This window comes from Protomyctophum bolini, assembly GCF_963924005.1.
Source record: "Protomyctophum bolini genome assembly, chromosome: 21".
NCBI lineage: Eukaryota > Metazoa > Chordata > Actinopteri > Myctophiformes > Myctophidae > Protomyctophum > Protomyctophum bolini.
In genome coordinates this window covers 26,315,460-26,327,901 of record NC_137882.1, presented here as the reverse complement: position 1 = coordinate 26,327,901, position 12,442 = coordinate 26,315,460, and the positions used below count along the sequence as shown (strand labels likewise).

At 44.7% G+C, this 12,442-nt stretch overlaps 1 protein-coding gene across 1 annotated transcript; it reads right to left on the bottom strand.

Moving 5' to 3' along the window:
• Positions 1-592: 592 nt before the first annotated feature.
• Positions 593-11,899, bottom strand: riok3 (RIO kinase 3 (yeast)). The gene is made up of 13 exons (XM_080794243.1): positions 11,583-11,899; positions 10,407-10,519; positions 9,734-9,885; positions 8,613-8,720; positions 7,755-7,864; positions 7,447-7,590; positions 6,832-6,959; positions 5,684-5,866; positions 4,801-4,960; positions 3,440-3,520; positions 2,080-2,169; positions 1,181-1,294; positions 593-868 (listed from the first exon to the last, which is right to left on the bottom strand). The coding sequence occupies exons 1-13, from the start codon at positions 11,616-11,618 to the stop codon at positions 749-751; spliced, it is 1,539 nt and encodes a 512-aa protein (XP_080650369.1). The 5' UTR covers positions 11,619-11,899; the 3' UTR covers positions 593-748.
• Between the last annotated feature and the right edge of the window lie 543 nt (positions 11,900-12,442).

Genomic DNA, 12,442 nt, shown 5'->3' with positions numbered 1-12,442 from the left:
AAGAGGATCTTGATTAAATAAAATATTTATCATGTACTAGAAACTCTTCAGGGATATTTCCCAGCAATAAAAAGGAACAAGTCAGACATTTTTTTAATCTGATCTCAGGTCAGAATGAAAACTGTCAGGATGTAGAAGATATTTTTAGAATCTGATCTCAGGTCAGAATGGGTTAAAACACAGAATGGTCTCCAAAGTGTAGTGGATATCCTGCCAGTATTTCTGAGTCCAGAATATATGAGCGACGTGGCCCGCCTCCTTGTGGCCACACTGTCTCCAGCATGGCTGTTCTGTTTTCAATTGACAAGGGCAGTTTTTACACAAATGAAAATAAATAAAATAAATGCATGTGAAGCTTGTAATGAGTACAAGTTAGTATAGTGCTCTATTTATCTATTTATATATATTTATTGTCCTTTGTTTATTGATCTATGATGGGCGGTTGTAAATGTCATTAGTATTGTAAGGTTAGTACACATGTTCTTATCATATGCTGTAACTATTTATTTATTACGCAGCAGTGTGTGTGTGTGTGTGTGTGTGTGTGTGAGTGAAATAGACAAAATGGGGAGAATAATAAATAAAATCAACGTTAAAATGAACATTCCTCTGTTTATTATTTTACGATGAAGCCGTGAATCGTACAACCATTACGGGGGTTTCCCCCGGTATGAGTGTGACAGGTGGTCCCGACTGACGTCAGGATACTTTTTGTTTCCTTCTCTTCCGACATGGCCGTCGTCGGCATTTAGTCGCCATCGTCACCCTCGTGGTCGTCGTCGTCGTCATGGTCGTCCAGGGCAACAGAGAAGGTTTTCTTTCCTTTCCTCTGGACGTGGTCTTCATTACGCTTCTCTAGAGCTACGATCTGGAGAGAGAGAGAGAGAGAGCTAAAGTTATCTCTGGTGGGCGCAAGCTGCATTCAATAACCAATTAGAGAGAGACGGAACGAACACGGTTCGTGGCCACAAAGACACATCGCTGTCTGCCTTCGTTCAAAATGTACGCTTTGAGTGTGTGTGTGTGTCTCACTCGGACACGCAACATTCACAGAGAAACAACAGCAGCACGGACCGTTTGACGTCCGCCAAGCTCGTGAGATTCTAGTAACAGACACTTCGCCAATCTCTGTGTGCATGCGTTTGTGTGTGTGTGTCCGTGCGTGCATGTGCATACAGACCTGGGACATGAACTCGGCCTCGTCGTCCTCCGTGACGGTGAGGTTCAATCCCGTTACCGAGTTGAACAGATCGTACACGCTCATCGCCTCCGACACGCCTTGCTTCTGGAAGAACTGCGCACGCACACACACACACACACACAGTTATTAAACACGTGGTGTTTATTTGCGTTGGCAGGTTGTGCATAATATTAGTGCTCACTGCTTTAGCGTAACTAGCTTAGCCCATTTAGACCTGAGGCAGATTCTTAAAAAAAAAAAAAAGGAAAAAAAAGCTTTCTCAATCCTGAACTTCAAATTCTTCTTCAAAAACATGTGTGTTGTTACAGTATAGATATTAGTATAAAAATATATGGAAAGAAGCATAATTATCTACAAGCTCGAAACGCGGCACGTTCTGCTACTTTTGATTGATTAATTTACAAAAAAAAGAAAGAAAGAACACAGACAACAAAAATACACAAAGTAGTGATAAAATGTTTCAGGCCGACACTATAGCAGCTCATAGCATGGGGTTCTCAACCTGGGGGTCGTGACCCCTCGGGGGGGTCCCAAAATTATTTTGGGGGGTCCCAAAATTATATATGTTTTTAAATTAAAAAAATTAAAAAGGGGGGTTTTGGTTGTTATTTTTTTTTACAACTGAATGGCTGGGAAATGGAAATGTAGAGTTTTCATTGTACGCAGTGCATATTATATATGGTTTCAGAATTTTATTTATGATGTATTTTCTCTATTAAGGTAATTCTAGCGGCCAATTTGTATTGGTTGAGGTGTTCCGTCTACCTCTCTCGTTTTGTATCAGGTCATTTTATTGTGCATTTGGTATTTCGCAGATAAAAGATCATAAAAGCCATTTGAATTCAAGTCAAACAATAACAAAGGGATATTTGGTTTACCGTGGCGACGTTGTGGCAATCTCTGAAGAGGAACTCCAGACCATGAGGATGCTTCGGTTCCACCGACTGACTCACGTCTATGACAAACACCTGTGATACGAGAACATTAAATACACACACCTGTGATACAAGAACATTAACACATTTAGTACCGGAACTGCATCAAAATAAAGGCGTTGCTTGCGCCGGAGTAATCGCCAGAGCAGTGATCGCTTCCATTTTGAAAGCCATGAACCGGAAATACTTTCTTAAAAAAGTTGACTGACAAAGTGCCATCACAATCTCCGATCATCTTAATATATTTATATACGCTACAAAAAGAGTTCATATTTTGCGGGAGAGACGGATGAGGAGCAGAAACGCAGCGCCAGCATATCGATCCATTCATCACCACGGAGAGCGCCCTGGATGAGGAGATACGAGTCATTCTTTCCGCCGCGCTAACATGGGAGTCAATGACAAGCTAATAGTTTCACAGAGCGTTAGCATACGGCAAGCGAAAAGCGAAATGCCAAAAAAAAAAGAAGTAATTATTCTGAATATTATTATCTCGCCCCGCGTCGTTTGGACGTCGCTAGGACGTCCACAGACGTCTAAGGCACCTCTCGGTTCCAATCCTTATGACGTTTCAGGACGTATTATGTACAAAATGTGTTAAATACACACTACTAACGCACACCTGTGATACAAGAACATTAAAGATGGAGTGCCACATTTTTTGTATTTTTCCAGCTTTTCATGTGTCTATAGGGTTACAGTACTTCATTAGACACCCTGGAGTCGTTTTTATGTCCAATGGTGTAATAACTTTGTATTTAGGGTTTCTTCCTGGAGGCTGAACCCTTGACGGTCAAACGGGCCAATGAAGTAAACACGGATAGTGTGACGTAAAAAAATTGCACGCACACACGCACCTCCCCCTCTATACATATTATGGAAATAAGCAAATTAGCATAACACCCCATAGCCCCATTAAATTAAATGCAATTCATTGAGGGTTTATGGTAGGGGAAATAGCCAATAATTCTTTAGTTTTGTGTCTGCGAGGCTAAATAGCAAATGGCGGTCCGTGGCTCAAAAGACGGATGATGAAAAACTTGAAAACCACTGACCTACACACATGGTCACCGTCATGACATTTTAATGGTTAATTGTGCTTTAACGATTGAATTGTGTTTCACGTCTGAACACTGGGACATAGACTGGGGGGAAAAAAATACATTTTCGCTTGGCTTTTAGGATTCATAAACAAAAGTTGCACAGGTCAGATATGAAACAGCTGATCTACATACAAGCTCATATGACACGTTATGAGCTTGTAGATCGACCGCACACGCACACACACACACACAGACAGTACCTTGCCATCATGCCAAAGCATGTTATATTCACTGAGATCGGCATGGACCAAGTTACATTGCTGATAGAGAGTCTGCATCATCTAGAGAGAGCGAGAGAGAGAGAGAGACATCAAGTCACATTGCTGATAGAGTCTGCATCATCTAGAGAGAGACAGAGACATACAGTACACTAATTTAACCCATTCTGACCTGAGATCAGATTCTAAAAATTACAGTTTTCTGAAAAAGCTATGTTTCTATGTCAGTCGTTCTTCGATTTTTCAAAAAATAGCAGACCTACTACAAGCTCTAAAGCAGACCTATAGCAGACCTACAAGCTCATAGCGTGCCACCGAGTGGCGCACTATGAGCTTGTAGATCTGCTATTTTTAAACCGCTAAAGCATAACATAATGCTAACACCAAAAGGGGTTCCTGCCCAAAATGGGTTAAAACAGGTTGTGTGCCCAAGACGTCCACAGACAGACATCCTGGGAAATCCCGCTATATAAAAAAAAAAGTCAAAATGTCAAAAATAAATTAATGTAAAAAAGTGGGCACCCTGGGTTACTATTTTAAAAGTGTTGTGTGGGCAGTGCACACAACGTGTTGTATAATTTGTATTTTATTTCCAAGTAATTGTCAAGTAAAATTGCATGATCGTGACAAACAACCGATACGAGTGTACAGGATTCCGTCGACTAAAACTATGACGGGAAAATGTTCAGGTACAGGCTTTAGTTCCGACATCCGTATTGGTCCTACGGCCGTTAGCCCGGCCACAACATATACCTCAAACCTCTAACCAAACCATAACGGTTATGGTTATGGTTAGGGATTTGAGGTAGGTTGCATGTCCGACCGTTGTATCCACATGTCGACCTCTGGTGCGTCAGATCTGCGTGTGCATAGCCTATACTGCAGGCCTGGTTGACTAGATTTATGAGACGTTTTGAAGGTTTTGCTTCGGAAACGAGCCATTGTTTATATGGAGAAATCCCGTCATTTAACATGCATCTCAGTGGGTAAGAAGGACAGCATGACCGGTCTCTTAGCTGCCAACGTTCCTATTGGACAAGGACGGGGTTGGGGGGAGGGACTTAGCGAAGGGCTAATTGGGGGATCCTCGACATGAAAAGGCTCGAGGTCCACCGATAGAAACACGGGTTTGTTTTTCTCTTCAGAAAACCGTTAGGATTTAGGAACATTTATAGAATCTAGATCTCAGGTCTCAATGGGTTTGACACAGTGCCTGATGGTAGGTGTATATACTGCACACAGCGGTATAGGTTTGTCTTACATGCAGGACCTGGTGGTAGGTGTATTATAGGTTTGTCTTACATGCAGGACCTGGTGGTAGGTGTATTATAGGTTTGTCTTACATGCAGGACCTGGTGGTAGGCGGTCTTCATGTCCTCGGCTCCCAGCCGGACGTCTTTCAGTTTGGGGGCGGGGATGTGGTCCTCACCGATGAAGGACATGACCAGGATGTGCCTCTTCAACAGCACCACCTCTGGACACGGAATACCCGCCTTCTTCATTCTGCGCACACACACACACACACACACACACACACACACACACACACAATGCACACAGTAAAACAAGAGACATTTGTATGACGCCACTAGGGCCTGAGGCCCCTCCCCCCTTTTCCCCCCCACTATATGTTTCTTTTCCCTTTTTACCTCCTTTATGATTAATTCCTGTTCTGTTCTTTGTCTTTAGAGCGTCGCAGTCCCACCCCCTTTCAGAACGACGAGTGGCCCAGGAAATGAATCCCAATGCATTTGTCCCCATAGGCTTTTCTTAAATTATTTATTTAAAGACGGTTACGCCGCGGACAAAGCCAACTCGGACCGTGACAAATCATGACAATGAACACAATATTTTGGGCCGATCAAATCATTAGAAAGAAGAAAATAAAGGCAGGAGACAACACTATTTGTTTTGTTTTTCTTCTTATAAATTATTTGATCGGCCCAAAACATTGTGTTCATTGTCATGATTTGTCACGATCCGAGTTGGCTTTGTCCGCGGCGTAACCATCTTTAAATAAATACTTTAAGAAAAGCCTATGGGAAAAATGCATAGGGATTCATTTCCTGGGCCACTCGTCGTTGGTGGGACTGCGACGCTCTATATAGGTCTGCTATTTTTGATTTTTAGAATCTGATCTCAGGTCAGAATGGGGTTAATCAGACCAGTGTGTGTCCAGTGGAAACCTCGTATGAATCTGATCTCAGGTCAGAATGCGATCCTAACCTGGCGAGGTTGTGCATCTCCTTCTCGGCCCACAGCTTGATGACCTTGCGGGGGTTGAGCTTGCTGAAGCGGTCCCTGAAGCGGTAGTCGTCCTTGATGTACTTGTCGCGGTTCTTGAACTCGTTGAGGGTGGTCTTGAACACCTTCAGCACCACCTCCTTTGGGACGCTCTGCTCCTCCATGCTGGGGGAGGGAGGGAGGGAGACAGTGTTGTTTTTGGCAGCAAATTTCTATTTTAGTTTTAGTCATAGTCTCTTGAATAGTTTTCACTTAGTTTTAGTCACATTTTAGTCGCCTGGAATGTTCTAGAATCTAGTGTTTAGTCTAGTTTTAGTCGACTAAATGTCATACGATTTCAGTCGACTAAATCTACAGTATATTTAGTCGACTAAAATGTTTTTTGACAGGCCTTGATGTCAGCGCGACGCGTTGTGAGATTGTATATCTGCTATTTTCAGCATGCAACCCAGCATAAAACTGGATCCCTTGTCCACTAGTCCCTTCCTAACATTTTAGTCTAGTTTTTATTTGTCGACGAAATTGTCAGTATATTTAGTCTTAGTTTTAGTCATCATAGATTCGTTTTTATTTAGTTTTAGTCAGTGAAAAAAGGTAGTCGACGAAAACAACACTGGCTTGCACAGATTACTATGCTTGCGAGGACATCAGCCATTTAGCATGTTTTCTTATTTTGGTGCAATTGTGTTTTTTTTTACTACGTAAGCCTGAAAATAGCCGATCTACAAGCTTGCGCACATCTGCTATTATCTGTCACAGACCAAGTATACGTCAGGCTTAAAACTCTCTAACCCCTAAAACCCGCTAATCCAACCGTGAAGTGCTTAATCCTAAACCTTAATCCTCCAACCTGAAACTTTTCAGAATTGCACCTCACCGACTTTGTCACCACGTCGTACACGGCTGTTCACAGTTAACCACGTTCAAGATACATTGAAGTATATTCGTGAAAGGCAAATTGCTGCACGTCTCACCCCCCTCCCTCTCTACCTCCCTGTGTGCTGCATGTCTCACCCCCTTCCCTCCCTCCCTCCATGCTGTGTGCTGCATGTCTCACACCTTTCCCTCCCTCCCTCCATGCTGTGTGCTGCATGTCTCACCCCCCACTCCCTCCCTCCTGCCTGTCTCACCTCCCTCCGTTGGCGTGGAACACGACGGATTCCTTCCCGGTGCTGATGCATCCGTTGATGTGTTCCAGAACCCCACTGTTCACCATCTTAAACATCAGCAGGCGGGTACGAGAGTCTACCGCTTGTTCCTGGATGACGGAGAGAGACACAGAGACACACACAGAGAGACACAGAGAGACAGACAGGGACACAGAGACAGACAGGGACACACAGAGACAGACAGGGACACAGAGACAGACAGGGACACAGAGACAGACAGGGACACACAGAGACAGACAGGGACACACACAGAGACACACAGAGACAGACAGGGACACAGAGACACACAAAGATAGACAGGGACACAGAGAGACACAGAGACAGACAGGGACACACACAGACAGAGACAGACAGGGACACAGAGAGACAGAGAGACACACACAGAAAGAGACAGAGAGGAAGGACACAGAGAGACAAATGGTTTAGCTGTGTTGACCCAGGTTTGTCTGAATGTGTGTGCTTGCATGCATGTGTGAATGTGTGTGTGAATTGTGCTTCTTGCAAGTACATACATGTGTTTGCTTGCATGTATGTGTGTATGAATGTGCGCGTGCGTGCGTGCATGCGTGCGCTCACAGCAGTGGAGTGCTCCTTCTTCTCGTGCAGCCGTGCGCTGCGTCTCTGCTCGCTGTAGCAGTGCTGCTTCAGAGAGTTGTACACCTGGTTGGACAGCTTCAGGTCCATGATCAGCCCGTCACCCACATGCACACATGGAGCAAACTGCAGAGCGAGAGACAGAGAGGGAGAGAGAGAGAGAGAGAGAGAGAGAGACAGAGAGAGTGACAGTCAGTGAGACAGACATACAGAATGCAACGGTTACTTACAGACAGACAGACAGACAGACAGACAGACAGACAGACAGACAGACAGACAGACAGACTTACGTTGTCCATGCGTGCAGCGTTCTTGCGTCCACACACCACCTCGTCGTGTTTGGTCGTGATGTTCTTTCCCTTTCCGATGTAACCCTTCTTGGACGTCACCTGAGGCTCGTCTGCAACACAAGCAATCATGTTTTAATTTACATTATGATTATTTTTTTTAATCTCTTTTCTAAATTAGCGTCGGCTAATACTTCCGGTTCATGTCACAGGGTCCGCATTTAGTCGTTTTTTCTAGTTTTTTTGCATGGCACAGGTAAAAGGGTGCCCGAAGAAACGCCTGGCTTTAAATGCGTTGTTTTTATAACATTGTTATGAACATCGTTTTGGGGCATGTTTTAACAGACAAATTGAGCAAGGCAGTGGGAGTCGCGGGAAGGGAACGGTACCTGATTTGTAGGGGTTGTATCTAAATGGTGCATTTATATAAATGGCAAATGGAACCTTTATATAGCGCCTCTATCCGAGGCGCTTTACAGAGACTGTGCATTACATTCACCCATTCACACACACATTCATACACCGATGGCAGCGGAAACCATGCAAGGCACCCAACCAGCACATCAGGGGCAATTATGGGTTCAGTGTCTTGCTCAAGGACACTTCCGACACCAACTCTGGGGGAGCCCGGGTTCGAACTGGCGACCTTGCGGTTACCATCCGGCCACTGACTCTACCCCTAAGCCACTGCCGCCACCATCTAACAAACAAGACACATTGAGCAACATGGTACCTGGTTTGTAGGGGCTGTATCTAACAAACAGACACATTGAGCAAGGCAGTAGGAGTCGGGGAAGGGAAGGGTACCTGGTTTGTAGGGGAAGGGAATGGTACCTGGTTTGAGGGGGGAGGGAATGGTACCTGGTTTGTAGGGGTCATATCGGGTGTCCTGCCAGTCCACCTCGTCATCGGAGCTCTCACTGTCCTCATAAGGATGAACCATCCGGTAGTTCTCAAAGGAGATGGAAACTGTGCGCACACGCACACACACACACACACACACACACACACACACACACGTTTTCAAAAAGTGGTGCTTGAGGGGGTTCCAGGTAACCTGAGGCTGCCAGATCCAAGAAGCTTGCTACACAAGTTTGTTTCACAGCTTATTGGGATCTGGGATCTCGGGAGGCAATTCGATGACGGGGCTGTTTATTTTTTTCAAGATACTTGGTAGATGATTGGATGGGACCGTCTGTCTATCACCGTGTGGGCGTGCAAACACAACCAATCATATTGACGTGTCAATATAGCTTCACATCCGGTTTCGCACATATCCCGCCCTTAGCTCACGCTGATTGGTTCGGTACAGGAGCTGTTCGGTGTTAGCTCAACTCCCTGAGAGATCCCAGATGGTTGCGGTGTTGGGGAACATGGTTACCCAATACCGCCCCCAGCTGGCAAAGTCAGGTTAGGTTCCAGGGGGTCCACAGCTAAATGATGGAGAGTTGACCATTATAGATCTTTAACTCTTGACAGTGTAAGATTTTACACTCTCAAGAGTGAAATGGTTGTTAAACATGTGCATTACTTAATTCACAAGAAGCCTACACAGAATGTAGAGGGGGGAAAAAGTGTTATTTTGTTGGGTTTGCCTGTTATCTCTCCCTAATGGTACCACATCAATACAGCATGGAATTGTTGACAAAATCTTATCAAATAATATCAAAATATTCTACGTTTTGTGTTTGAGAGGCTACATCTCATCAAATGGTGGTCCGTGAACATAATTACATAATGAATTACATAATGAATACATAATTGACCTGGGTATGAAAAGGGTTGAAAAACACTGCCTTTCAATAACAGATTTTATCGGTTAAAAGTAGAAAAAGAAATCCGCATCGGGTCGTAAGTTATCGGGTCTGTCGGTGGCGCGCTACGAGCTTGTAGATTTTAGAAAAATCTTTAAAATCAGGCCTAAAAGGGTTAACTATAGTCTGCTTGGACACGCCCCCGTCCCCCGGTCCCCGTCCTCTCACCCTTGCTGTCTCCGTTAAGCTTCTTCTCCTCCAGACGCAGCTGGGTGTCGAACTCGCGGTCAAACTCCATCTGCAGCATCTGGGCCATCATGAGGTCACTGTCCGTCTCTGGTTCTGTGTCTGTGCACGACAACAACACGTCTACACTGGTACTGAGGAGAGGAGGGGAGGGGGGGGGGGGGGGGAGAGGAGGGGAGGGGAGAGGAGAGGGTCATATGTTATACACAGGCCTGCACATAAGTGGTGCGCCAGTGCGCATGCATCGTCAAAATGATTGCAGATTCGTAGAGATAGGGTGAGAAGTTCAGTCACACGAGGAGCCAGCTTAGGTGGTTCGGGCATCTGGTTAGGATGCCTCTCTCGGGCGTCTCCCTATAGGGAGGTCCTCGATGCACGTCCCACTGGGAGGAGACCCCGGGGCAGACCAAGGCGCAGTTGGAGGAAACACATCGACTCGCTGGCCTTGGAACGCCTCGGGATGCCCCAGGAAGTCACTAATGTTGCTCTGGAGAGGGACGTCTGGAACACTGGTGGAGCTGTTGCCCCCCGGCGAACCGATTACGGATAAGTGGTTTAAGATGGATGGATGACATTCAGTGAACAGTATGATCAACATTGAACATTCTATAAGGACGTTGTACTTAGACAGTGCTTCCAGGTCGTGGTTACTTACTTAGACAGTGCTTCCAGGTCGTAGTTCTCATCGTCCAGCTGCTTGGCGAGCTCTTCACTCATCACATCAGTCAGAGAGCAGCTGGCTGTCTGCACGGGACGCCCCCATGGGCTCTGAAACACACACATTACATACACACACACACACACACACACACACATTACATACACACACACACATTACATGCACACACACACACACACACACACACACACAGTGTCACAAAGGCTCTACCTGGAGGTAATTTTATGAATAGCTTCTCATGATCAATACGGTCAAATGCTCTGGAGTCTGGACGCATCAATAAAACACATGCACATAGTGGAACTGTGCTTGTTATAGTTATCCAGCATTTATTTTAGTGCAAATATGCAAAGGTCAGTGCCAAGTTTTCTTCTTGAAACCAAATCTCCGTCACTTTGGACATGACAGCTGTTCACTTCAGCTTCCCCACTTATCCTTTAGAACTGGAACAAGCACAATTGTCTGGGAGCACTCCATGTATCGGTAATCCTGTATAGCACATGGCCACCAGAGGGCAAAGTTTACCCACTAGCAAATCCACTACAAGAATAAGAACCATTTATTAATTCACATGATTTAACAGTGAAAATCCTTCAAATAGCCTATGTATCTGTTACTCTGAGAGTTGCCACTGCTCTAGTTAAATCAGTGGTTCCCAAACTTTTGCATGTCAAGGACCCCTAAATTGACACTAATTAGCCTGCAGACCCCCATTTGAAAGGATGTAGGGACCCCCATTAGATAAGTTTTTAAGGCTCTAACAGTGATTCTCAACCCATTTCAAGGACCCCCAGTTTGACATGCATTAGTCTACGACGTCGCCCCCATTTAATGGCATTTATATCTCTGGGACCCCCAATTTAAATTGTAAAATCAATGTTAATGCATTTAACTCTGAGTGTACATACAGACCCATAGGCCATAAGGGTCCATTTGGTTCCAAACTATCATTTAGCTGGGGACCCGCTGGAACTGCCTCGAGGGCCCCTGTGGGTCCCCGGACCCCACTTTGGGAACCACTGAGTTAAATGACCACTGGGCGACATGTCCAGACATGTCATGGGCCATCTACTGTAATCAGATCACATTATTACATACATGTATTTATTCCTAATCTAAACGTTAGTGAATTTAACATGACATTACACTCACCCGCGGTGCGTCGCTAATCACTTCCACTGGCTCCATGATAGTGTTTGTTTGTGACCAAAAACAACACGCAGACGTTACTTATAAAACTGGTAAACAATGCGACACGTACGTTACGCTATGCGACACGTACGCCTGTACAACAACAACAACAGTAAGGTATTAAATGGCGATATTAAACAAGTGCTAAGGTATTAAGTGGTGTTTATGTTTAAATAGAGGTAGACACGGTTCTAAATGGTGCCACTACAACAACAACAACAACACAAGCTTTAGAAGCTAAGTGCTAACTGCTAGCTGCTGCTAACAGCTGTCGTCCTTTCCGGAACAACACCGTTCAGTTCGTTGGGTTTCAAAATAAAAGAAATATGGATATTATAAATAAATAAATATTCCTCAAACATGGCATTATTGTCTCCACCACCACCAGGCCGAAGGTATGGGGAGAGAGTAGGCTATGTTTTGTTACAACTTGTAATGTTATAATCAAAATTTAAAATGAATCTGCTTTGGGAAATTGGGAATCTTTTTTGATTGATACAAGGCCTTTGACCAGTCAAATATGCCTATGGCACGCACGCACACACACACACAATATATATATATATATATATATATATATATATATATATATATATATATATATAGGCCGATATCACAAGATATCACAAGTTGCTTCTGTTAAATGCTTTGTAGTAGTCTGTGCGGGGCCAAATTAGCCATTGGGCCAGTGGGGCCGTGGCCCAGGGGCCCTTGGCTCTCAGGCGGGGTCCTTCGGGGAAATTGGACCTCGCGGTACTGGGTTTGGCCGATGATTTTGTTAAATTTAGGTCAAAAAGATGATAAAACATGTAGACTCTAAA